The 24,604-nt window shown below is 39.1% G+C and overlaps 2 protein-coding genes across 7 annotated transcripts in view; both read left to right on the forward strand.

The window, feature by feature from the left end:
* The first annotated feature begins 4,255 nt into the window (after window positions 1-4,255).
* LOC139183618 (uncharacterized) lies at window positions 4,256-21,190 on the forward strand. Of its 2 annotated transcripts, none has more exons than XM_070791332.1 (4): window positions 4,256-4,981; window positions 9,626-9,689; window positions 19,134-19,216; window positions 19,710-19,845. In XM_070791332.1, the coding sequence occupies exons 1-4, from the start codon at window positions 4,434-4,436 to the stop codon at window positions 19,711-19,713; spliced, it is 699 nt and encodes a 232-aa protein (XP_070647433.1). In that variant the 5' UTR covers window positions 4,256-4,433; the 3' UTR covers window positions 19,714-19,845. The 2 variants fall into 2 exon arrangements, with proteins under 2 accessions (XP_070647433.1, XP_070647432.1); XM_070791331.1 differs by lacking the exon at window positions 19,710-19,845 and adding an exon at window positions 21,052-21,190 and having other exon boundaries at window positions 4,263-4,981.
* N4BP2 (NEDD4 binding protein 2) overlaps window positions 21,166-24,604 on the forward strand; it is a 140,758-nt gene continuing 137,319 nt past the window's right edge. For 4 of the 5 annotated variants that reach the window (XM_070791325.1, XM_070791326.1, XM_070791327.1 and 1 more), the window contains exon 1: window positions 21,166-21,391. In XM_070791325.1, the coding sequence (XP_070647426.1) occupies window positions 21,166-21,391 (226 nt within the window). Of the gene's footprint in view, window positions 21,392-23,856; window positions 23,950-24,604 lie in introns of all 5 variants that reach the window. The other variant, XM_070791328.1, reaches the window with a different exon arrangement.

The raw sequence follows: 24,604 nt of genomic DNA on the forward strand, positions 1-24,604 counted from the left end.
AGTAAGAGAGATATACACAGATTGCTATGGTCTTAGAGGAAGTAGTAATTCATTATATTTGAGGTACCTTGGAAAACTACAGGAGAAAAGACATTTAAACTAGATTTGTAAAGAATGTGCACATGTGCTCAGTCCTCAGTCATATCCGACTCGTTGTGACCACATGGATCATAACCCATCAGGCTCCTCTGTCCACAGGATTCTCTAGGCAAGAATTCTGGAGCGAGTTGCCATTTCCTCCCCCAGGGGATCTTCCTCACCCAGGGATCAAACCCATGTCTTCTGCGCCAACACTGCAGGTCAATTCTTTACCATGGAGCCACCTGGGAAGCCCAGAAGTGAAAATGAACGATGAAGTTACCCAATGACTCAACATCATTGGAAGTAGGATGTGTCTGACTGTCACAAGTGGAAAAGTAATGCAACTGACAGAAAGATGTCAACAGGTATGATTATAGGATGTAACATTTCCTTACTGGTAAATCATATGAAATTTCACAGTTACACAAAGCTAGAGCTACCACAATACACTTCTGGACTGAAGCGTGGCTTCCTATGAAAATTACTCACAAAGACACAGTACTGTGCTTACCATCACATTTACAAAAGGATTATCCCAAGCACAAGGAAGCTGTCTTTGCCATCTATTCTGTAGTTCTTATTCTCTTAGGTGTTTTATTTTTTTTTAATATTCTCTGTTGCCAATTCCTTTTCTACCTTTCCCTGTTAAGTCTGGAGACTGCCTGACTGGTACTCTGGTCATCCACTTATGGAGAAACTAGGTAAAGCAAAGATACAGTTCTTGAGAGCACCCCTCAGTGGATCTAGGCTTGAGGTCTTGAAGTCCATTTCTGTAGAAGGGGCAGGATTTGGAAGCTACACTAAGGGATTTGGTTTTTCTGTTTGTTTGTCAGTTATTGTTATTTTTTCAACAGAGATTGATTTCTCCCCTACCCTCCTTACCTCCCCACTTACTATAGCTTGAGGTATAGTATGACTGAAAAAATTGTACAGAAAGTGTACAACATAATTTGATAAGGTATAGGTACATTGTGAAATGCGTTATCACAATTAATACATCCCTTTACTTCTCATAGTTGTATGTGTGTGCTGAGACCACTTAAGATCTATTCTCTTGGCAAATTTCAACTCTTAAAGTTATCTCCTTAGTTCTTAGTATTTTATTCCTTCCTTTAAGATATGTTTCCTCACTATTTTTAAAGCAGCACTTTATGCCTGCCTTTTTATACATAAATAATTGCACAAAGAAAATTACTTTTCATGATTGAATCCACCAATATCTGCAAGTAATAACTATCATCTATTGAGCTTTTACTTTTACATGCTTTCATTATTTTAATTAATCATAAAATAGATATGAATGAATGTATTTGACAGATGCGAAAACTGAGTTTTAGAGGGTTTAAAGTAATTTTCCCAAGGTCACAGAACTTGTAGCTCCTGTTTAGTGTGGTAAAGAAATGTTTTTGTAAAGATAAGCCCATTGATATTATTTACTTTAGATAATGGCAATATAACTCACTATCCAGTTTCTATCAGATTTAAAATGTAAAAACACAGGAATTCCAGCATATGTTGGTTTTTACTTGTTAGTAAAATTCTTGCAAAATGTTATTCTGTTGAGTTGGGAATGAAAACAAGTATTTGTCAGTCATCACATTAAAAAAAAAAAAAATCCTGAGACCGACTTTCTTTTGATTTGCCATACACTGTGCCATGGAGTAATGGTCATTCTTTTACTCATCAAATGTCCAAGGGGTGCTCTGTATAAGGGTCTGAGTTTGGTAATGAGGAATACAAGGCTGAATGGGAAACAGAACCTATCTTCAAGAAATTGATGACTTACTAAGGGAGATTATAAATATGCTGTGCTGTGTTGTGCTTAGTCGTATCTGACTCTTTGCAACCCCATGGACTGTAGCCTGCCAGGGGGATTCTCCAGGCAAGTATACTGGAGCAGGTTGCCATGCCCTCCTCCAGGGGATCTTCCCGACCCAGGGATCGAATCTAGGTCTCTCACATTGCAGGCAGGTTCTCTACCATCTGAGCCACCAGGGAAGACCATAAATATGCAAATAATTATAATTAAGCCGAAAGCTCACAAATTCAAAGCATAGAAATGCAAAGGTGGCATTGATTATTTGTGACTGAGATGAAATCACACGTTCTAAACATAAGCATGCTTAGAATTTAGCCATTAAACAGATCAAAGATGCTTTAGATAAATATAAAATATTTGTTTATAATAAATTACAAAATTTATTACAAAAATCTGAGAAATTTAAAAAAATGTAAATTTTATTATTTCCTTAAAGGCTGGTCTTTCATCTAAAGAAATGCCAGGGTTCATCTTATTTATCTAAAAGATTAAGCAGTAGTATTTCACCATTCTTCATATTCACCTAGCATTTTAGAGAATTAAATATTGTAACAAAATCAACAGGAAGATTACAGAGAGCAGAATGTGACAAGGAGTAGCACCTTGCTATTTAAGTTACATCAAGATACTCAATAATTCAAAGATTCTTAAATTTCTTCTTTAGAATTAAAAGATACACGATCTGAAATAAGAATAGCATGATAAACAATCCGTTTATCCAATGTTTTAACCTAATGCTTATGTCTCACTCTTTAAAAGATGTGTTGTACTTTTCCTATTGGCTTAGAATTTAAACCAATAAGGAAGGAGGGAATCTTTATAAATATTCACAAACGAAGGCTAGCATTGTGAATGTTGAGTAAAGACTGCTTTGTTCCTTATTAGAGTCTGATTTTCTGAACTTTTATTTATGTTTTTCTTTCATTGATATACTAAGCAAACACTTCCCCCCGCTTTCTTCCTGGGTGATGATATGTTTTCCAGTGTTAAGAATACTTTACTTCTTATTGTTCAGACCTAAGAATGTGATAAATCCTTAACAATGATCAAAGGAAAAAACAAGAAATGCCAGTTTTTAGTATCGTGCTGAACATATTTCATATGAACAAAATTAACTTTCTAGATTTGTTTGAAGTTTATAATTACTAGGATTCTTTCATTCCTCAAGTGGCATATAACACTGTTATTAGTCTCTTTTAATGGCTGTTAGGAGGCAACATAATGTTAAGGTTATATAGATATTGCGATTTGGGGTACTTTGTTAACATTTTTGTGTTTCGAAATTAATAAAAGCAATAACAGAGGTATTTGCATTGTAATTTCTAAACAGGGGCTCAAGGAAACTTTTCAAAAATACAAAAATCACACAAAGGGGGGGTAGAAATCCTTCCCAGTGTGGTTGGTTTCATTAGAAAATTGACCATCCCGAGATCTCTGCTTAAATATTTCGAGATTCTAAAAAAAAAAAAAACCCTAGAATGTTTTCTTTAGTTAAGTGTTCCAATTAGACCTAAATGAAGATAAAAATTCACTTACATTTCCTCCCAAATTTCCATTCAGTTTAAAGCAATTACTATAACAACATCGACAGACTGTCTCTTCCATGTCTGTCCGGGGACTATTTCGTTTCTCTACGAAAAACACTGACGACGGAACAAAAAGTAATTGCAAAGAGAAGGGAACAGAGGGCGGGGCAAAAAACGAATTTAACCATAATCACCACTATCAGAAAACAAGGGGGAAAAAATTCGTGTACCCGAAAACACTGAACATTTCACGATAGAACACATAGCAGGAAACCAAGGAAGGTAGAATTTAGGAGGAAAAAAAAATGGAGCAGGCTTGGGTGACAGTCTAACAACACAAGAGATCGCAAAAGCGAAGAAAACCTCCTTCCTTTTTCTCGGCACCTGAAAACTGAAGCTCTAAGCAGGGCAAAGGTCAGCGCCTGCGGTCCTACGTTGCAAACAAGCTCTGTTTTTTTGTGCTTCCATCAGCTTGTTCAGAAGGCACATGGGCCGCGCCGGTTGGTGCTAGGCAGACCTCCGTCCCTGCCGCGACCGCGGCCAACCTCTTTGTCTCCCGGCTCCAAAGCGGCCACGCTGCGTCCGACTCCCGAGCGCGCAGAGGGGCAGCGGGCCGCGCGCCCGGAAACCTCCCGCGGACAGCTCGGCGCGCGCGGAGGCGGGGTTCGCGCGCCAGCCGCCGCCGTGGCCTCGCTCGCCCAGAGTCAACTGCCCAGTTAGGCTACGCCGAGGCCGCCTGGTCCGCCTCGCGGTCGTTCTCAACTTGCCGCCGGGACCCGCGACCTGGCGGGCCCGCCGCGACCAGCGAGTACGACCTTGTGTTTCTGTTTTTGCTTTTGGGGGATTGGGAGAGAGTGAAAGAGGCTTTAGGCACGGCTGTGGTTATCGCGCAGTTTATTTCCGCAGAAATTTCAGGCCCCTATTGCTGCGTTCCCTAGCTCACAACGACTCCCGCCTTCCTCGAAACCCCGACACATTGGAAAGGGCTTGCTCCTCCGTGTGACCCCATGACAAGGGAAGGGAGAAACACGTCAGGCTTTCGCTCGAGGCGGGGGAGGGCGGGCCCGATAAGGCAGAATGGGCCAGGCCGGGACCTGCTCACTGAGGGGAGACGGAGAGGCGGGAGCCTGCGGGCCGGGGTCACCGGGGCCACCAAGGCGGGGCGGGCCGACGCGCCCCACCTGAGCCCGAGAACGAACCAGAGGTCGCGGCCCGAAGCCGGCGGGGGCGGGGGAGGCGGAGAGCAGCGATCCACCTGGGCGACGTGGCAGCCCTTCCCTGCTCTCCGAGACCCCTCCCCATTCGGCCGCCCACCCGCCCTCTCGCGGCTGGCTGCTGTGAGGCTGCTCTTCCCCGGCCGGACGGAGAGCGGCAGTGTCTCCCCGCCAGGCGCCCGCCGCGCGTCTCCCCCCGGCGGCCGTCGCGCTCGCCAGCCCTGCGCCGCGCCGGAGAGCGCTGTGGTGGCGGCGGGAAAGGGCTGCGGACCCGCGGCGCCGCGTCGCACACTCGACGACGCGGCCCCGGCCTCGACGCCCTCCGCCTGCTTCTGGAGCAGGTAAAGGCGGCGGGTGGGAGGCGGAGCGGCGGGGCTGGGCTGAGGGTCGGGAAGAAGGGGATCCCGGGGTCCCCAAACCCGAGCGGAGGGCCTGAGGCAGCAGCGGGAGGCGCTGGGACGGAAACCCCAACCTCCGGACGTGGAGGTCCGGCGCGGCGGTCTCCAGTCCGGCCCGCGGGCCCGGTCGCCCGGGCGGAAGGGAAGTGAGGCGTCGGTGAGAGGCGGGCCCTGGCTCGCCGCCCGAGGTCGGGTGAAGGCGGAGGCAGTGGCCGCTTTGCTGGCTTCCCGGCCCCAGCGGGCCTCTGGGCCCTTGACACACCCCTCTCGCCCCCCCGGGGCTTCCCTGTTAGTTCCCGTTGGGACTTGACCTGGCGGCCCTCCGAGCTCCTTTGGCTTTGCCAGGCGGAACCTTCTTGGAACTTGGGGCCACCCTCCGGAGCACGTAGCCCTAGCACAGCCGTTTTATTTACTCACTTCAAATCCAAACAGCCTCTCACTCTGCAAGTTCTGATTTTGGGTACTGTGGGGAGGCATTCCCGGTTACTGGTATCTGTGTCTCTTTGATCGTCGTCCATACCACCCTCCCCCACGGCAACTTTGATCCTCACTGACTCCCTCCTTGAGCCCTACTGTGACCCGGACTCTCCAGAGAGGTCCCTTTGAAAATCTGTCTTAGGTAGAGTAAGTCATCCGACCCGGGGCAGTTTATTCCTTAAGCTCTTTTGGTTAAAACGTGGTATTTTTATTTTTTTTGATTTTTCTTTTTTCTCTCTCTCTCTCTCAGAAAGAGAGAGTAATTTTAAAAAGTGTAAATGCCAGATCACGCTCAGTGTTGGCTTGGAAGAATCTTCTTTTCTGCAACAGTCTTTAGAACTAGAATTTGATATTTGTGGCAGGGACAGGTTTGTACACATTCTCGCCATGCAGTGGTTGTAATGTCTCTATAGCACAATTCTGACTTCAAGACAGGATTGGCTGGTTTTTCTACTCGGCATCTTTAAGCCAATCAAGAAGCGCTGCTTGCCTGGAGACTGGATAACTCAGAAAAGGTGGGGATTGGTTGAGCTCAGAGAAGAAAATCTTGGAGATGAACCTGGCTTCTCAGAAAACAGTGGCTGATTTGCAGCTGCCTCTCGCCCCCCACTTAAAAAAATGTTTTGTTTTTTTTTTTTCATCTTAACAGCAGCCTTTTCATTCTGTTTTTATTATTTCCATTGTTTTTCTCTCAAACGCCTGGCTCTCTTTTGTAACTCATTTTAACCCTCATCTTTCAATTTTCAATGAAATAATTCTTAAAAGCGTTAAGAAATGTAAACGTCATGTGTTTGTGTTTTGATAATCAAGGTGGTTCAATTTTCTTTGCCCGTTTTGCAAGGTCAAATTAAATAAACATTTTTTTGTTCCTTTGCCAGAGCTTTATTATTCAAGTGGCCGTGCTAGGACGGCGGGGTGTGGGGGCTACGGTGATGGAGATGGTGAAAAGAATAGGAAAGAAATGGCTGCTTTTCCATAAGAATACTACACTTTAGTTCATGAAAAAAGACGTATAAAACAAAACCCGGGACAAATCAGCATTTAGTACTTAACGAATGTCAGTTTGTGCACCTGTTGACTTTAGCTGCTTTGAAGGGGGTAGCAAAGAGGACTAAATACTGGACTTCATAGAAAAATGGGGCTTAAGTTATGGAATGTTTTCTCTTTATTGAAGTAGGCATAGTATCCGTACACAATAGAGGCTAAATAAATAGTGTCAGTGAAGGGGCATTTTTTTTTAATACTGTGTGAGGATTTTCTCTTAAAATCTCCCTTTTCTTCATGATTATCTATGGTTATGCATCTTTTGATATGCAAAGCAGTAACCATTTATAAGTCAATGTGAATTTTAGAAAAGAGCTACCATCTTTGCCTTTCTTCTATTCAGCTTTTTATATGCAAACTCACATTGTAAGTCTTGGGAAGAATTTCAGTTCATCAGATCAAACATTGGATCTTAGCAGATCACATTATTAAATGCCTGTGGTAGTAGTTTTATTAGGAATTAAAGAAGAGATTGAATTTTTAATATATTTACAATGCCAGACAATGAGTAAGCCAAATGTCATTAGGATTATATCTGGACTCTTAACTTTTAATAATGATCCTTCCATCTTTTATTGGATTTTTGTAGCTGTATCATTTAATCTCACAATGTTACTTTAATATGATATAGTATTAGAATGAATTTCCCCCATGTGTCTTTAAAATTTTTTTAAAATATGTTCACTCTATTTATTAAATTTAAGAATTAGCTTGGGAGACTGACATGAATAATATTTAATTTTTTTTTTGTTCTGAAGCAGGCTATCTTTAAAAATTTTTTTTCTTTTGTCTTCGAATTTGTTTCTTCTGGCTGTAGTGTCTTCACTGTTCTCCCTGCCTTACCCCTCTTAAACTCTCTGCTGACCTTCAAAATTTAGGTGGTATATGTTGTAAAGTTTGCTTTGCTTTCTTCCCCCAGCAGAGGTAATCACATACTCATCATCTTACCTCTGAACCTTTAATGTAGTATTTCCACTATCCACTTACTGCTATATGGAACTACCCCTTCCGAATAGTAACTGTGAGTTTCACTGAATTTTACTCATTTTTTCCCCCTTAATTCTAGTTCCAAAGCTATAGTTGTGTAGGTATTAAATAAATATTGGCATGAATAAAGGAGATTTTTTTTTTCTTTTTTTTTTTTGACCTTGCTGCATGGCATGTGGGATCTTAGTTCCCCAACCAGGATTTGAACCCGAGCCCCCAGCAGTAGAAGTTCAGAGTTAAAGAAGATATTTACTCTTAAAAAATATTTCTCCCAGTTACTATCTGTATGTAGATAATTCTTATGTCTCCAACCCAGAGCCGTTTCTTGATAAATTGACTCAGGTTATCGTCTACCTTCATAACACGTTCATTTGTATTTCACAGGTGACCCAGACTGAGCATATCCCAAACTATAGTGATTATCAACTTTCCCTTTCCCAGCCTCAAACCAAAAATATGAAACAAACTACCTCTTCTTCCTAGGGGAACATTATAAGAGATAATGCATATGTGGTAAGAATTTGATAAGTAGTAGGCACTGCTAATAATAACTTGGCAGAAACCTGGGCTGTTCCTTTTCTTCTTTTCATTTTCTAATAGATCACTGAGCCCTGTTGGATTCTTGCTCCTTAGTATCTCTCCTTTTTTTTTGGCCACATTGTGAGGCCTACAGGATCTTCATTCCCTGACCTTCACGTTCCCTGCAGTGGCGGCTTGGCGTCTTAACTACTGGACTGCCAGGGAAGCCCCGTCTCCTTAATCTCTCTTGAATCTGTATCTTTTTTCCATTCCCAGACTACTATCCTACTTAGTGGTCAGCATCATCTCTTACCTGGATTGCCACAGTAGCCTCCTAAGTGGTTATCCCTGCTTCCAGTCTTGCCTTCCCATCTACTTTATCCCACTGTTGCTGGAGTAATCTAACACATTTAAACCCTTAACTCCTCAGCTCAAAACCTTTTTTGTGTGTATGGCTTTTCATTGCCTTCAGGTTAAAGTCTGAACTTCTTAATTTGGCTTTCAGGATCATGATCTGGCATCTGTTGACTTCTTCATCCTGTCACTTTTTGCTTTTGCCCTCAATTTGCTAGTCATATTCAGTTACTTCATCTCTCTCTCAAGATGCCAAATTTGTTAAATCTACTTGAGTACAGAAGCTTTCCTCTGTCTAGAACGTCTTCCTTTGCTCCCTGCTTCCCTCCCCTTTGGTTTTGTTAACTCATACTTATTTTTCAGATCTCCATAGAGGTGATGCCTCTCCTGGGAAGCCAGTCCTCTACTTTCCCTAGCATTCTACATTCTCATTGTAATTGCTCATTGTCATCTCACCGTGTCCTGGTTAGAGTGTAACAAAAGAAAGAAGTAAACTGACTACCTTAAACCATGACATGAGGAATTTCCCTGGCTTTCCAGTGGCTAAGACTTCTCCCTTCCACTGCAGGGGGCATGGGTTGATCCCACATCCTTGAACTAAGATCCCACATGCTGTAGCCACAAAAGAAAAGAGATGTGGTTTGCGTAGATTGTATTAAAAGGGAATTAAATAGTAATATTGGGGTTTACCTAGTAGGGAAGAGAAAGACCTATCTGATAGATGCAAGTTTTCTAAGTAGGAAAGGCATACTGTGTAGGTCCTTTTACAGAAAAGATGCAGATCTTAGTTCCCTGACCACGGTCAGAGTTGGCAGTGAAAGTGCAAAGTCCTAACCACTGGACTCTCAGGGAATTCTCAGTCCTTCCTGTACTTATCATCTGTGACACTGGCACCATCTCTCCTACTCCGGTATGCTTCTCCATATGTTGGGACCTGGTTCCTGAGCACAGACTTATTACTTAGCTACTCCCATCAGAGGCTCTAGATAGATTTGGTCACGTGCCTGTCCCTTGACCAATTCCTGCAGCTGAGGGGATGAGGTATATGCCTAGTTCAGCCTAAGTCATGTGATGTGCTTACTTACTTGGCCAGGGGTCTGTTAGCAGAAATTAGGCCCCTGGTGGAGTAAGGGGGAAGGAGTTCTGGGCAGAGAATATTCATTCTGAATCTTAACCACCCTTCTGATTTCAAATTTATTTTCCTAGATATTTTCTTCATGGGAAAGAGATGCCCTGTATTATGGACCTGAGTAGTCAAGCTACTGAAATGGTAAGTCCAATATTTTAAAGAACTAAATTGACTTTTTGTTTTTTGCTGGCATATAACAAATATTTATTAAGCTCTTGTTTGCTAAATAAGAACATATTGTGAGATGCTTATAGACTAGCAGTCTAAACAAACAAGTACACAGATGCTAAGATAGAGGTATATTTAAGGTGCAGTAGCAGCTCTGTGTCGGAGAAGGCAATGGCACCCCACTCCAGTACTCCTGCCTGGAAAATCCATGGATGGAGGAGCCTGGTAGGCTGCAGTCCATGGGGTTGCTAAGAGTCGGACATGACTGAGCGACTTCGCTTTCATGTTTTACTTTCATGCATTGGAGAAGAAAATGGCAACCCACTCCAGTGTTCTTGCCTGGAGAATCCCAGGGACGGCGGAGCCTGATGGGCTGCCATCTGTGGGGTTGTACAGAGTCGGACACGACTGCAGCGACTTAGCAGCAGCAGCAGCACCAGCAGCTCTGTGTAGATCAGACTTCGGGATAGTGGAAAACTTTCGTGAAAGAAAGTTACTTGAGCCAAGAAATAAGGATTGGGTAGGATGGGGTAGAGGAACTTTTGTGTGGAACATGTGTGAGGCACAGAGATGTGAAGTGGTCTACTTTGGGAAACAAATAATTAGATATAGGAGAAGCAGAGGGTACCTGAGGAAGACTAGAGGAAGAGATGAGTAGGGGTAGGTAAGAGGCCAAATCATAGAAGTCCTTGAATGCTTTACAGTTGGAAAGTTGAAACTTGGTCTAGGGAGCTGTAGAGTCACTGAAGCATTTTAAGTTGGAACTCTTAGGACTGAAGTGCCTATCAGATCAGATCAGATCAGTCGCTCAGTCGTGTCTGACTCTTTGCGACCCCATGAATCGCAGCACGCCAGGCCTCCCTGTCCATCACCAACTCCCGGAGTTCACTGAGACTCACATCCATCGAGTCAGTGATGCCATCCAGCCATCTCATCCTCTGTCTTCCCCTTCTCCTCTTGCCCCCAATCCCTCCCAGCATCAGAGTCTTTACCAATGAGTCAACTCTTCGCATGAGGTGGCCAAAGTACTGGAGTTTCAGCTTTAGCATCATTCCTTCCAAAGAAATCCCAGGGCTGATCTCCTTCAGAATGGACTGGTTGGATCTCCTTGCAGTCCAAGGGACTCTCAAGAGTCTTCTCCAACACCACAGTTCAAAAGCATCAATTCTTCTGTGCTCAGCCTTCTTCACAGTCCAACTGTCACATCCATACATGACCACAGGAAAAACCATAGCCTTGACTAGACGAACCTTTGTTGGCTAAGTAGTGTCCAAGTAGATATGTCTGTGAGGCTGAACTCACAGAGACATCAGCGAATAGTCCTGAAGAGAGATCTTAGTTCCCTGCCTAAGAATTGAATGTGGGTAGCCTGGATGATGGAGAAGGCAACGGCACCCCACTCCAGTACTTTTGCCTGGAAAATCCCATGAACGGAGGAGCCTGGTAGGCTGCAGTCCATGGGGTCGCTAAGAGTCAGACGCGACGACTGACCGACTTCACTTTCACTTTTCCCTTTCATGCATTGGAGAAGGAAATGGCAACCCACTGCAGTGTTCTTGCCTGGAGAATCCCAGGGACGGCGGAGCCTGATGGCTGCCGTCTATGGGGTCGCACAGAGTCGGACACAACTGAAGCGACTTAGCAGTAGCAGCAGCCTGGATGAAAACCAGGCTAGAAAATCACTAGACCTTGGTGTCTAGAAGCAAAATGGCCCTGACTCTTGCTCCTGTGTGAAAGCAAGAATGTTTCAAGGAGGCAAAAACTGTAAAAAAACAGATAAAAGTTTATTATTAGAGACACAGCACCACAAGTGGGAGAGCACACTTGTTTATTTTAAACTTGTTGATATTAAGACTGAAGTAAGACCAAGCGCGCGCGCACACACAAGGCAGAAATACACATTGGGAGAGTAAGTGTATGAGAAGGAGCACAATAAAGAGGTGATTTAAATCACTTATATAGGATAGTCTTTCAAGGTCTTTGTTTACCTTTGGCGAATTATCTTGTTCCTTTTTCCCATCTGACCTGCCCTAGGACCTTCTCCAACATGTGTGTGCAACTTTTGCTAAGTTGAATTCTACCTCAGAGGCCTGTGGGGGTGTGTCCACACTTACTGAGGGGTGGTGCTCTCTCCTTTTTTGACCCCCCGAAGGAGCCTTCCTACTCATGTGCAGACAGGGAAGTTTTCCTTGACTCAGGAGTGGTTATCTTATCTGTTCACTTCAACAGAGCTCAGCTTTTGCTGGTAGCTTTTATCCTTGGTCTGTCTGAGGGAAACAGAGTTTCAGTTTTACTCTGCTTGACAAATACCAACTGTCCAGCCCAAGGGCCTATCTTATCTCCTACCTCAAAGCAGTTAACTATGTTGGAGTTGGGAGAGAATTCTTAGCTGGAGTCATAGGTATGGAAGCAGTGGGTTTGGATGGACCTAGAAAAAAGTGGTGGAGCAGATGGTTGGGAATAGAACCTGGGGTAGCAATCATACTTGAAAGAGCGAACAGAAGAAAAGAGATCAATGATGGAAACTGAGAAGGGCAGCCAGAGAAAAACTACTAGATGCAGGGGACAGATTACACTGGATCAAGAAGTCAACAGAAAGTGGCAAGTTGAAACAGTGAATGTAAACTGCTTTTAAGAAACAAACTGCTTAGGAAATACTGGGAGTTTGGACAGCCTGAGTTAAGAATTCTCCTATTAACTCAGTTAAGAATTCTGAGTTAATAATTCAGGGTGCATTGAGAAATCAGATTTCAAACAGTTTTTCCAGTACAGGAATGTGAACTTTTTAGAATTAGAATTTTTAAAGGTAGGAGAGGATAGAGACTTTTTGGTGGGAGGTAGTTGGTAGGAAAGAAATGATTGAGTAGGGCATGGATACGGTTTATGTACAATCAGTCATATTGGGGTGTACAGAGTACATAGGGTATTTTGCGTATAGTTTCTGGAGCTATAAAAATTCAATAAATCTATTTTAGATCATTGATTTTTTTAGCCTTTCTTTTTTAATATATGTATTTGTATGCTCTTCTATGCATGACTATAATTGTATCTTACATATATGGATGTATACTGTTTTTATTTGTTTATAATTTATAGTTATTAATAATTCTTTTAAAATCAGTATTAATATGTAATTTACATAATGAATTTGTCTTTGTATTGATGTATGTTTCTTAATTTTCATATAATTTTGTTTTCTAGTTACATTTTCGCTATTGATTCTTGCATAATTCTCTATGACCTTGAAAATAATATTCTGTGGTTATTGGATTCGGTGTTATTTAGATACTAAGTCAAGTTATACTACATGACTCAAATCTTTTATGTTATTACTGCTTTTTCTCTCCCTTTTCTTTCTCCTTCCTCTCCTCTATGTATGTGTGAGGAGCAGGGTAGTGGCTGAGGTGGGAACCTCCTTGTTATAATAGTTACAGAGAGAGGGCTTTTACTAGTTGAATACAAACTTAGAATTGCTTTATCTTCCTGGTGGATTAGACCTTTTATCTTTGACTTTGATCATCTACATTGGTTATTGGTGATTTAGATATGAGCAGTTTTTAGTATAGTGGTAGAAATGGTAGGGCAAAATCATGTTTAAGAAAGGATGAAGGGGAAGAAATTGAAAACAGTTACTATATGTTATACATATTTTAACTTTTTTCTTGATATACAGGTATTTTATATTTAAATGTGGCTAGATGTGTTTAGTACTTCTTTTTCTTTATGGCATTCAGTTTGTACTTTCTGTAAATGAAACTTCTTAACTTTCTAAAATGAGATATTCATTTGCCTCATGGAACTTATATTTTAGAACAGTGCTTATGGAAAAGTTCACATGTGATATGATAGTCATTAACCACATGTAGCTATCGAGCACTTGAAATGTAACAAGTATGACTGAGAAACTGAATTTTTAGTTTTACATACTCTTTTTCAAAATTAAACTTTTTGAGATTGTAGAGTCACATACCTTTTTGTTGATTTACACAACTTTTTGAGATTGTAAAGACATACCCATTTGAATGCAGAGTTCCAAAGAATAGCAAGGAGAGATAAGAAAGTCTTCCTCAGTGATCAGTGCAAAGAAATAGAGGAAGACAATAGAATGGGAAAGACTAGAGATCTCTTCAAGAAAATTAGAGATACCAAGGGCACATTTCATGCAGAGATGGGTACAGTAAAGGACAGAAATGGTATGGACCTAACAGACGCAGAAGATATTAAGAAGAGGTGATAAGAATACACAGAAGAACTATATAAAAAAGACCTTCATGACCCAGGTAATCACGATGGTATGATCACTCACCTAGAGCCAGACATCCTGGAGCGCGAAGTCAAGTGGGCCTTAGGAAGCAGCACTACGAACGAAGCTAGTGGAGGTGGTCGAATTCCAGTTGAGCTCTTTCAAATCCTAGAAGATGATGCTGTGAAAGTGCTGCACACAATATGCCAGCAAATTTGGAAAACTCAGCAGTGGCCACAGGACTGGAAAAGATCAGTTTTCATTCCAGTCCCAAAGAAAGGCAATGCCAAAAAATGTTCAAACTACTGCACAATTGCACTCATCTCACATGCTAGCAAAGTAATGCTCAGAATTCTCTAAGCCAGGCTTCAACAGTACGGGAACCATGAACTTCCAGATGTTCAAGCTGGTTTTAGAAAAGACAGAGGAACCAGAGATCAAATTGGCAACATCCGCTGGATCATCAAAAAAGCAAGAGTTCCAGAAAAACATCTCCTTCTGCTTTATTGACTATGCCAAAACCTTTGACTGTGTGGATCACAATAAACTGTGGAAAATTCTGAAAGAGATGAGAATACCAGACCACTTTCCCTGCCTCCTGAGAAATCTGTATGTAGGTCAGGAAGCAACAGTTAGAACTGGACATGGAACAACAGACTGGTTCCAAATCAGGAAAGGAATACATCAAGGCTGTATATTGTCACCCTGCTTATTTAACTTATATGCAGAGTACATCATGAAAATTGTGGGGCTGGATGAAAAACAAGCTGAAATCAAGATTGCTGGGAGAAATATCAATAACCTCAGCTATGCAGATGACACCACCCTTATGGCAGAAAGTGAAGAGGAATTAAAGAGCCTCTTGATGAAAGTGAAAGAGGAGAGTGAAAAAGTTGGCTTAAAGCTCAATATTCAGAAAACTAAGATCATGGCATCTGGTTCCATCACTTCATGGCAAGTAGATGGGGAAACAGTGGAAACAGAGACTTTATTTTTGGGGGCTCCAAAATCACTGCAGATGGTGACTGCAGCCATGAAATTAAAAGATGCTTACTCCTTGGAAGAAAAGCTATGACCAACCTAGACAACATATTAAAAAGCAGAGACGTTACTTTGCCAATAAAGGTCCACCTAGTCAAAGCTATTGTTTTTCCAGTAGTCATGTATGGATGTGAGAGTTGGACTATAAAAAAAGTTGAGCACCAAAGAATTGACGCTTTTGAACTGTGGTGTTGGAGAAGCCTCTTGAGAGTCCCTTGAACTGCAAGGAGATCATACCACAGTCCTAAAGGAAATCAGTCCTGAACATTCATCGGAAGGACTGATGCTGAAGCTGAAACTTCAGTACTTTGGCCACCTAATGTGAAGAACTGACTCATTTGAAAAGACCCTGATCCTGGGAAAGATTGAAGGCAGGAGGAGAAGGGGACGACAGAAGATGAGATGGTTGGATGGCATCACCGACGTGATGGACATGAGTTTGAGCAAACTCTGGTAATTGGTGATGGGCAGGGAAGCCAGTTGTGCTGCAGTCCATGGGATCACAAAGAGTCAGACACGACTGAGCTACTGAACTGAGAGTCACATGCAGTTGTAATAAATAATACAGAGAAATTTGTGCTCTTCATCCAGTTCCCCCAATGAAAGAAACATGTGCAAAATGCCTTATGGCATCTCAACCAGGGTATTGATATTAATACAGTCAAGATATAGGACATTTCCATCACCACAAAAATCCCTCAAATTTCCTTTTCATAGCCACATCCACTACTCCCTCTTCCTTCCTCCTCCTCAACCTTTGGCAACTGTTAATCTTCTCTATTTCTGTATTTCTGTCATTTCAAGAATGTTAAGCAAATGGGGATCATGCAATACATGGCTTTTTGGATGGGCTTTTTTTACTCAGCCTAATTCTCTGCAATTTCATCCAGGTCTTGTGTGCCAATAGTAGGTTTCTTTTTATTACTGACTAAACTTCTTGGGATGGAAGTGACATAGTATGTTTAACTGTGTACTCATTGAAGGACATCTGAATTGTTTTCTGGTTTCTGATTATAATGAATAAAGCTGCTACAAATATTTATGTACAGCTTTTTGGGTAGACCTAATTTTCCATCTCTTAGAAATGTCCATAAGTGCAATTACTTAATTGTGTGGTAGTTCCAGATTTAGTTTAAGAAACTGCCAGACTGCTGTCCAGAGTGGTTTTTTTTATTTTACATTCCTATCAGCAGCATATGAGCCATCCTATTTCTCTGTATCCTTGCTAGGATTTCCTATTGTCATTATTATTTATATTTGCCAACCTAACAGATGTATAAGTATTATAATATCTCATTGTAGTTTTAAATTGCATTTACTTAATGGCTAATGATGTTGAAATTCTTTTTGTACCTGTGTGCCATCTGTATATCCTTTTGGTGAAATCCTCACCCCTCCCCCCCCCCCACTTTCTAGTTGAATTACTTGGTTTTTGTTTGTTTGTTTTTACTTTGAGTTTTGATAAAGTTTTTTATATATTTTGGATACTAGTCCTTTGTCAGATACATGGTATGCAAATATTTTATTTCAGCCTGTCATTTTTCTTTTTATACTCTTAACAAGATTGTTCACAGAGTAAAAGTTTTAAGTTTGGATAATGTATAGTTTAATCAGTTTTTCCTTTTATGGAGCATACTTTTGGTGTTTTTGCCTAGCCCTAGATCCTTAAGATTTTCTTTTTTTTCCTAAAAGTTTTATATTACTATGGATTTAAGTCCTTGATCCATTTTGAGTTTTTTTTTTAAATAAAGTGTGAGACTTAGGCCAAGATTTTTCTTTTTCTATCTGTGGGTGTCTATTTGCTCCAGTTCCATTTGTTGAAAGGTTATATTTTCTCCATTGAATTGCTTTTTCATTTTTGTCAGATGTCAGTTGGGCATATTCATGTTGGTGTCTTCTGTTTCCTAATCTATAATCTGTTGTCAGATCTGTGTGCCTGTCCCTCCACTGATACCATACAGTTTTGATGAGTGTAGCTTTATAGTAAGTCTTAAAATGGAATCAACAGAATCCTTTTACTCTTTCAAAATTGTTTGAACTATTCTAGTTCCTTTGTCTTTCCATTTAAATTTAGGAATAATCTTGTCCATATCCACAAAAAATCTTCCTGGGGTTTTGATAGGAATTGTGCTAAACCTATATGTCAATTTGAGAAAAATTGACATCTTTACTATATTGAGTCTTAACAGCTCATAAATCCATTTATCTACTTTTTCAAAAATTTTGTTAGGTTTATTCAGAATATTTCATTATTTGAGCATTTGTGAATAATATTGTAGTTTTAATTATAATGTTCATGTATTTATTGGTAGGATATATAAATACAGTTGCTTTTGTGTATTTATCTTGTATCCTTTGCTGAACTCATGTTGGAGATTTTATTGATTCCTTGGGATTTTACACATAGATAGCTGTGTCATCTACAAATAGAAAAGTTTTATTTTTGCCTTTTGAATCTTTATGTCTTTTATTTTCTTTCCTTCCTTTACTTCATAGGCTAGAACTTCCAGCATTGTATTTCATAAGAGTGGTGAGAGTGGACATCCTTGCTTTGTTCTCAATCTTAGGATAAAAACATATAGTATTTTACTATTAAATGAAATGTAATCTGTAGGGTTTTGAGGAAGTTCTCATATATTCCTATTTTTTGGGTAGTTTTTATCATGAATGGGTATTGAATTTTGTCACTTTTTTCCTTAATTTATTCATGCAACTAAGGTTTTCTTCATTAGCCTATTAATATAATGGGTTATACTGATTTTTGAATATTGAAACCTTGTATCTCTAGGATAAACCTCATTTAATAATGGTGTATAATTCTTTTAAAATAAACTGCTGATTTCTGTTTGTAATATTTTCTAAGGATTTTTATGTCTGTATTCATGAAGGATATTGGTTTGTAATTTTTTTTTTTTTTTTCTGGTACTGCTTTGTCTGATTTTGGTATCAGGGTAACAGTACTGACTTGATAAAACGAATTAAGAAGTGTTCCTTCTATTTTTGAAAGAGACTATATATGATAGACTTATCCATTGAAGGTATTTAGGCCTGAAATTTCTTTTTTGGGGAATTTGTAAATTGTGAATTAAATTTCATTAAAAATCATAGGGCTTTTATCTATTTCCTGTTGGGTGAGTTATGATAATTTGTGTTTTTTGAGAAATAAATATTTCATATAAGATGTCAGACTTCTGTATGTACACTGGTTCATAGTATTCTCTTAGTCTTTTGATGTCTGCAGGGTCTAGAGTGATTGTTTTTCTCTTTTCAGTTTCATTCATTTCTCCTTTGCTCTTTATTATTCTCTTCCTTCTACTGGCTCTGGGTTTATTTTGCTGTTCTTTTTCCAGGTTCTTGTAGTGGAAAGTTAAATTATTGATTTGAGACTTTTCATCTTTTTTAATGTATGAATTTATAGTTATAAATTTGCTATAAATTTTTGCAATTGCTGCTTTAGCTGTGTCTTACAAATTTTGATATGGTATATTTTCATTTTCATTCATTTTTGTGTATTTTAAAATTTTCCTTGAGACTTCCTCTTTGACCCATAGATTATTTAGTGTATTACTTATGTTTTAAGTGTTTGGAGATTTTCGTATTATCTTTTTGTTATTGATTTTGAGTTTGATTTCATTGTGGTCAGAGAACATACTTTATATGATTTCAGTTCTTTCAAGTTTGTTGAGGTTTGTTTTATAGTCTAGGATATGGTCTATTTCGGTATATGTTATTTGGGTTCTTGAAAAGGATATGCATTCTGCTGTTGTTGAATGGAGTGTAAAAGTGTTGATTAGATCCTTAAATGATGGTGTTATTGAGTTCTTCTGTATCCTTGCTGATCTTATGTCTGTTTACTCTTATTGAGAGAGGGGTGTTGAAGTCTCTAACTATAATTATAAGCTTGTCTATTTCTCCTTTCAGTTTTGTCAGTTTTTGTTTCACTTAATTTAGTAGCTCTGTTTGGTGCCTACACATTTAGGGTTGCTCTGAATTCTTGTCAGATTGATCCTTTATAATTACATAGTGTTCTCTATCTTTGCTGATTTTTTTTTTTTGCTCTAAAATCTACTTTATCTGATATTTATATATAAAATGTAATTTTACTTAATTTTAACTAATTTAAATTTAAATAGGCACATGTGGCTGGTGGCTGCCATATTGACATTGCAGTCCTGGAAGATGGAGAGAGCTATGACACAATAAATTTAATTAAAAGGTAAATTTTATGGAATGTAGAAGGTGTTAAGGGCAATGGGTGGTTAACAGAAAAGGGAGATTGGGAAAGAAAAAATGGGGAACATGACTTTAAATTAGATAATCAAGGAAGAAATCATTGAATGTGGTACTTGAACAGAGATTTGAAGGGGTGAAAGAGTTAGCAATGCAAATATCTTGGGAAAAAGTATATTAAAGGCCAAAAGTGGAAGTGGACCATAGTAAGAAATTTAGCTTTCACTCTGAGTGATATGGAGAGCCAGTTGAGAATTTAAAGCATACTGTGACTCATTCTGACTTATGTTGTATGAAAATCGTTTTGGCTGGTATATTGAAAATAGACTGTAGGGGACAAGAGGTGTAGAAACAGGGAGACCATTTAGGAGGCAGGAATACAGATGGAGAATGACTATAGCCAGGCCAAATGTTTAGAGCAGGTTTCAGAGAAAATATCAGTTGGTTTTAGATAATGTTACATTTGAATTGTTCATTAGATAGATCCAAGAGGAGAAAGCAAGTAGATTGTCAGAGTTCTCCAGATCTATGAGTCCTTGCCCTTGTGGAGCTTACGTTTTGCTGGAATATGGGTAATAAATAAAACAAGTGGATGAAACACATATACTATTTTAGAAGGTAAGTTATATGGAGAGAATTCAAGTAAGAAAAGAAGGGTAAGTGGTGTTGGACAACTGACTTCCTGAGAAGGTAACAATTGAGTAATGATAGGAAATACATCTTTTAGATACCTGGGATAATAGTAGTTTAGGTAGAAGGGACCAAATATAAAAGTTCTAAGATGGAGCATGACTGATGTTTGAAGGACAAGGAGATGAAGTATGGCTCGAGTGACACGAACAAGGGAAAGAGGAATAGGGATGACTGTACCCTGGTGGCTCAGACGGTAAAGCATCTGCCTGCAATGTGGGAGACCCGGGTTCGATTCCTGGGTCGGGAAGATCCCCTGGAGAAGGAAATGGCAATCCACTCCAGCACTCTTGCCTGGAAAATCCCATGGATGGAGGAAGGAGCCTGATAGGCTACAGTCTATGGGGTCGCAAAGAGTTGGACATGACTGAGCGACTTCACTTCACTATAGGCCATTTTAAGGGTTCTGATTTTTATCCTGAGTGTAATGGGAAGCTGGTGGATAGTTTAGCAGAAGAGAGGTGTGATCTGACCTGTGGTTTAACTGAGTCACTCTAGTTATTGTGCTCAGTAGATCGAAGGGGCAAGGATGGAAGCAAGGAGGTTAAGGGACTTTTATACTAATCCAGGCAAGGCTGTGGTAGCCATGGAAATGGTGAGGAATGATCATATTCTGGATACATTTTGAGGGTTGCATTGACAAAATTGGCTTACTAATTGGATGTGGGATGAGAGGAGTCAAGAATTATTCCAAGATTTTTGACCTGAGCAGTTGGAAGGATAGAGTTGCCTTAATTGAGATGGGAAAGACTAGGAAGAACAAGTGTGAAGTATGTGATAAGGAGCTCAGTTTTGGACATGTGAAGTTTATGATGCCTATTAGACATCCAAATAGGTGTTCATTAGGCATCCTCATTATGAATACTGTGTTTTTTTAAATGAAGTAATTGTGCTGAAGTAGTGTACTCACCATTCTGAAACTATATTACATTTGTTAATATCTTAATTTTTAACATGTTCAATCCTGAAAAACTTGAATATTTTGGAGAGGGAAATTGTGTGACTGCTCTTGGGCTTTGCTGCCCACCAGAGTTGATGGTACTTTCTTAGAGTTGAATAAAGATGTCATTCCAATTTTAGATCTGGAACTATAACTATAGTCTGAGTGTTTCAACTTGCTTTCTATTTTAGGTCCTTTTACTACTGGATTGTGCAAGATATTTAACCCTATTTTCTTTGAGGTATGACTTAAATATCAAACATCTTAAATAAGAAAAGGGAGACATTTTAGTTTTGGAAGTCAGAATGCCAAGGAGAAGGAAAAATCTTGGGGGAAATCCTTTTCGGAAGACCACAAACTCTAAGGAAGTTGTATCCAGTGTTACTAGTCATGAGGAGCCAACCACTACTCTTCCTTCCGTGTATGAGACAAAGGTTGATCAGGAAGAACTCTTCACCAGTGTCTCAGAGATGTTTTCTGATCTGGATCCTGATGTAGTGTATTTGATGCTTTCTGAATGTGATTTCAAAGGTGAGAAAAGTTTAGTTTGAACCCTTTGCATTTTATAAAAAGGTTTTATGTACTATGCCATGACCAGTAGTAATACAGAAAATGACTACGTTATTTCTATTTTGTTCATTACTTTTTGAAAATCTGCTGTGGGTAAGGTACTAAGTTTAGTATTATGAGGCATGTAAAGAATAAAACATCGTTTCTTCTTTCAAGAAATGTATAGTTCTAGGTATAAGATGTATGTGTAGATTTCATCTTTTATGTTTTATTTCTTTTTATCTTCCCTCTCGAAAAGGTTGGCACTATTGACATTTTGGACCAGATAATTCTTTGTTGTGAGTGTCTTTCCTGGGCATCATAGGATGTTCAGCAACATCTCTGGCTTGTACCCATTAGATCCCAGTGGCACATCCCCTGCCCCACCCCTGCAGTTGTAACAATTAAAAATACCTCTGTATATCATCTTATGTTCCCTGAGGGGCAAAATCATTCCCAGTTGAGAGCCGTTGACCTGGAGTACTCTATGAAGAGAGGGATTTAAAAAACTGTTTTGTTGTACTGCTGTATCTCCAGCCCCTAAATACCAAATGACTCACTCGGACCTCAGTAAATACTTATTGAGTGAAAAGGTAATTATAATTATGGAAATGAGAGCTGATTAAGCATTGAGGCTAATAGACCAGTGTGATTTAAAATTGGCTTTAGGTTGATTTTCCAGCTCTACCTCTTAACTTCTCTGGGTTTCAGTTTTCTTATCTGTTAAAGAGAAAAATAATAGTATGTACCTCATAGGACTTTTTCTTTTTTTTCCCAGTAAGGATTGAGTTTTTGTTTTATTCTGATAAAGTCTTCAGTGCAGTAAATTATTAATGACTTGTAATAAATTGTTTAGATGTATGTTTGCAGACAGGGGAAACTATCAAATTTAAATGGATGAGTAAGTTAAATATTGATGTTTAATATTGCTATTGGCCATGATTAGTATAAGTAAAATTATTCTAGGTTTGGGGAATTTTGGTAATGGGGTAAACTTCAAATTTTTTTTTTTACATTCCACAGTCTATGATGTGAGCCTATCTTATCTATCCTTTTATGTATGCAGAAAACCAGCTTTCAGCAGTCTACATGATGCTCAGAAATAATAGTGTTTACAATTTTATTTGTGGCTTCAACATATATTTCCTAATTTTGGTGTGTTTAAAATTTATTTTTGCACATACACTAGTAACAATGAAGAAGTACAAGGAAAATATCAGTATGTTACCCTTACATCCTAACAAAAAACATTTTTCTTTTCCAGGATCTTCTCTATACCTCCTTCATAAATACTGATGTTTTGAGTAGTTTGAATAATAACATTTATGACGTTGTATATTCTACTTTTAAAACTTAACCTAATATAAGTATTTTTTTCAGTTGGCCACAGTCTTTATATTTTTTAATAGCTTTCTAATATTCTGTTGGTTATTCTGTTGAGTTATTATGCTCTAATTTATTTAATTATAGCTATGTTTTACATGAATAATTAATATTGCAAAGAACATCTTGGTATGAATAACCTTTTCCGTCTTTTGGCTTTTTCCTGATTCCGAAGTTTTATTTTCTTCTGTCACAGGGTAAGGACAGTTTTTGGCTCTTGGAAACATTTGCTGAATTGCCTACTAAAGAGGTGTGGCATATGGTTACCAGGGGTGAAAGCGGGGGATGGATAAATTCGGAGACTGAGATTGACATATATACACTACTACATATAAAGTAGATAACTAATAAAGACCTACTGTATAGCACAGGGAACTCTTCTCAATACTCTAATGACCTGTATTGGAAAAGAATTAAAATACAGAGTGGATATATGTATATATATAACTGATGCACTTTGCTGTACAGCAAAAACTGTAACCCAACATTGTAAATCAACTATACTATACTCCAATAAAAATTAATTAAAAAATAAATTTACCTTTATAAAATAAATGTGCCAATTGTAATGACACTAGCACTGTATAAGGGTTTCATTACAGCCTTATCAACATTGAGTGGTATTCTTTTAAGATTTTAGGAATAAGATTTTACTTTTTCTTTAATGTTTTTTTTTTTTTAGATAAAGAGAAATGTTAACATTTTTATATATGATTGTTTATTAGTTCTTGTATTGTGTGAATTGTTTGTGTGTTTTTCATTGTTTTATACCATTGTTTTAATTTTTCTCAACACTGTAAAAACTTCTGTGTTTTATGTATATAGTTTGATCTTTTACTTCTTTTTACATATACTGTTTTTCATTATATACACATTAATTTTTTTGGTTGATCTTTTGTGATTTTTCTATCATGTAGTTTTTTCTTAGAAATTCTTCTTATATTTGCTCCCCCCGCCCCGCCTTTTTTTTCCCCCCCTTTTTTCCATGTTTATTGCTATAGTCTTCTAACTGGTCTCTCTGCCAGGCTTGCCCCCTCCAATCCCTCTTTGTTTTTCTTCTTAAGGGAACACTAATTGGGTGCTTACTAGGTGCCAGTCCTTGTGCACAGCCCTTTTTCATGGATTATCTCATTTAATCCTCACAACAACCCTATGAGGTAGGTACTTTTGTTATCCACACATTGCAAATGAGAAAATCAAGGCTTAGGAAAGTTAACTAACTTGTTCAAAGTGTTCATGCCAGCAAGTAGGGATTTAAATGTCATTCTGATTCCTGACCAGAGCTTTTACCTACTGTGCTGTGCTGTTTCCACATTTATCTTCCTTAAGTTAATACACAAAAATAATATGAAAAAGCCTCAGATTTCAGATGCTTAACAATTCTAATTTCTCTATTTTTATGTTGTAATGGAGGGAGCTCAGCATTGGAGTCGACACACCAGTCCTGACTTTGTCACTTATTATCTGTGTGACGTGGGCTAAGTTAATATACTTTCTAAACTTCATTTTCTTCATCTCTGTGCTGGGAATACTATAGCTTGTAGTATAATTTGAAGATTCATTGAGACAACAAAACATCTAGCCCAAATGCTATGACAGGTAGTTTTCCTTCAAGTTCCCTTGGAAAATAAAATTAGTATTTCTTACCATGAAATAGAGGACCCTTCCAATTTTACTTGATTTCCCTTTCCAGTTTTATCTCCTTCTCTTATCTGCCATATTACTGTGTACTCACATTCCAACAAACTCAATAGCTTAAACATGCTGTGTGTTTTTAGGACTGGGTTTGCCTTTCCATTCTGTATTGACAAG

Source organism: Bos indicus, chromosome 6, assembly GCF_029378745.1.
Source record: "Bos indicus isolate NIAB-ARS_2022 breed Sahiwal x Tharparkar chromosome 6, NIAB-ARS_B.indTharparkar_mat_pri_1.0, whole genome shotgun sequence".
NCBI classification, from domain to species: Eukaryota; Metazoa; Chordata; class Mammalia; order Artiodactyla; family Bovidae; genus Bos; species Bos indicus.

What these genes read in the sequence shown, in the direction of transcription:
- LOC139183618 (XM_070791331.1), top strand. Translation starts at nt 4,434, where the DNA reads ATGACAAGGGAAGGGAGAAACACGTCAGGCTTTCGCTCGAGGCGGGGG. An exon ending in GTAGTCAAGCTACTGAAATG is followed by an intron (nt 9,690 to 19,133) that starts GTAAGTCCAATA and finishes AAATTTAAATAG; the next exon opens with GCACATGTGGCTGGTGGCTG. An exon ending in ACAATAAATTTAATTAAAAG is followed by an intron (nt 19,217 to 21,051) that starts GTAAATTTTATG and finishes TTTCTATTTTAG; the next exon opens with GTCCTTTTACTACTGGATTG.